We start from the raw sequence: 2,258 nt of genomic DNA, 5'->3' as shown, positions 1-2,258 counted from the left end.
CTATCAGTGCCCTCACAGAGAGTAGTAGTAAAAAAACAAAACAAAACTGAAAGGAAGTCTGGAGACTGGTTTTCAGGCTGTAGGGAAGGAGACTATTCTACTAGGCAGCCAGGACACAAGATAAGTGGGTGGTGGGAAGGTGATAAGAAGGAAAGGAAAGCAGGCTGGGACTCAGGGGTCTGAAAGGAAAGAAAAGAGCATAGAAGTGAGTTTAGGTCTGGGCTCAGCAGCAGGGAAGTTTGAACTTCATAAACTTATGGAATCAAGTGTCTGGACAGAACTCTGGCCATATGTTGACTTCATGAAGTTGTGTCCTCCCTAGTTTTATAATCTCTTGGCTGTATGGGCTTGGCCAGAGCTGTTTAAGGGATGAACTTGGGCTCAGGCTATAAGCACTGAAGTCCAGCTGGGATCTCTTAAAACTAGGCTCTCTGCTGTGAGGGATGAGGTGCTGAAGACCTGACTCCCTCTTATCCTTCAATCAATAATTCACACCTTGGGAGCAAGTCCACCTCCCACTTCTCACCTGCCACAAGAGTTCCATTGCTCTCCCCACCCACCCCCAATTCCAACTCCATGCACCATACCTGAGCAGTGGGGGAGGGAGCCAGTCCAGTGTCCATCCAGCCCACACACGCGGGTAGCATTTCCCACCAGTGTCCGCTTGCCAGTGCAACTGTAACGTACGACAGCCCCCACAGCGTAGCTGTCTCCGGACATCTGGGCATGGGGCGGGGAGCCTGGATGGCCACAGGACACCACTGTGGGGAAGAGAAAACATCTCAGCAACTCTGCACAGGGGTGGAGAGTCATCACAGAACACATGTTAAAGTGTTTTGTAGTGGGAGGCAGGGAAGAAGAGAAAACCTCAGGTATCTACTGAAGCAAACTTCCTGCTCATACACCAACCTGGCATTGGCAACCACATCTACCCACCTGACTGTACAGTTTCCATATCTGCCAAGTGAAGCATAATACTTGCTGTTTTAAGAGTTGAATGAGATAAATGCCCAGCACATTGTAGGAACACAACAACACTAGTTTCATTTCCTTCTTGCTTTTTGTGCTTTCAGTAATTAATTTAAGTACAGTTTAGCACCTCTGCTAATAGCCAATTGGAAAAAGAAGAGACCACTGGCTTTCTGGAATATAGATTATCAGCAACTATTGAGCTATAGGGTCGCTATGAGTCAGAATCAACTGAATGGCAATGGTTTTCATTTGTTTTTTGTTTATTGAGCATTAATCATTTTTCGGGGAGATAATAGCTAGCCCAGTTTTAGACACTGGTCTGTACCCGAGGAAGAGCCTCATTCATGGTTCCCGCTGACTAAGGTAAGTCAAATATAAGATCACAATCTAAACATGATAAAACATGAGAAACAAGTCACCATGAGTGAGAATCAGCAGAAACGACAATAGCAGAATTAGACTCATAAAGACTATGATATTGGGAATTATCAGATACAGAATACATAGTAAATATATTTAATATATTAAGGGTATAAAAGGAACACATTTACAGAGAAATAATACACTATAAAGATAATTAAGCAAATTTGAAAAAAGAAAGACTTCTCAAATGTAAAATAAATAATAGAAGATACAAACTCAGGAACAGGTTAAACGTCAGCTTAGACATAGCTAAACACACAATTAGTGAACAGCAAGACAGATTTGAAGAAATTTATCAGAGATGGAAAATATGAAAGAAAGATTCAGATACATGGAGAATAGTATGAGATGGCCTAAGTTGGAGTTCCAGAAACAGTGAAGGGAGAATGAGGGAGAGGGAATATTTACAGAGATAACAGCTGAGAATTTTCCAGATTTCAAACAATCCAGGAAGCCTAATGAATCTCAAGAAGGATTAAAAAAAAAAAACCTAAATCTAAACATGGTGTAGGAAAATTCAGAATTCCTGTAATAAAGAGAGGATTTTTAGGCGGTGAGGCAGGAAAAAATAACCAGATTAACTAAAAGGTATGATAATTAGACTGAAAGCACACAAGTCATTAATAATGAAAGTCTAATAATAAAAGCCGGGAGATAGTGCCAGGAGAAAATAAGTGTCAATCAATACTTCTGTATCCAGCTAAATTTTCATTTAAGAACCAGAGAAAATGCGAAATACCAAAGACAGAGAAAAATTATTTTCGAAGGAGTGAAAGAGTGACAGCTGACTTCTCAATAGCAACAAAAGTGGTCAGAAGATAGTACAATGATTTCTTTAATGGGCTGAAAGAAAATAACTGCCA

General features: G+C 40.9%; 1 protein-coding gene across 1 annotated transcript in view; it reads right to left on the bottom strand.

Annotated features, from left to right (window-relative positions):
• Window positions 1-2,258, bottom strand: part of CSMD2 (CUB and Sushi multiple domains 2) — a 752,464-nt gene that overhangs the window by 35,297 nt on the left and 714,909 nt on the right. The window contains exon 58 of the mRNA XM_012554226.1: window positions 588-761. Within this exon, the coding sequence (XP_012409680.1) occupies window positions 588-761 (174 nt within the window). The remainder of the gene's footprint in view (window positions 1-587; window positions 762-2,258) is intronic.

Source organism: Trichechus manatus, unplaced genomic scaffold (genome assembly GCF_000243295.1).
Source record: "Trichechus manatus latirostris isolate Lorelei unplaced genomic scaffold, TriManLat1.0 scaffold00015, whole genome shotgun sequence".
NCBI classification, from domain to species: Eukaryota; Metazoa; Chordata; class Mammalia; order Sirenia; family Trichechidae; genus Trichechus; species Trichechus manatus.
This window is presented reverse-complemented; position numbering and strand designations above follow the sequence as displayed.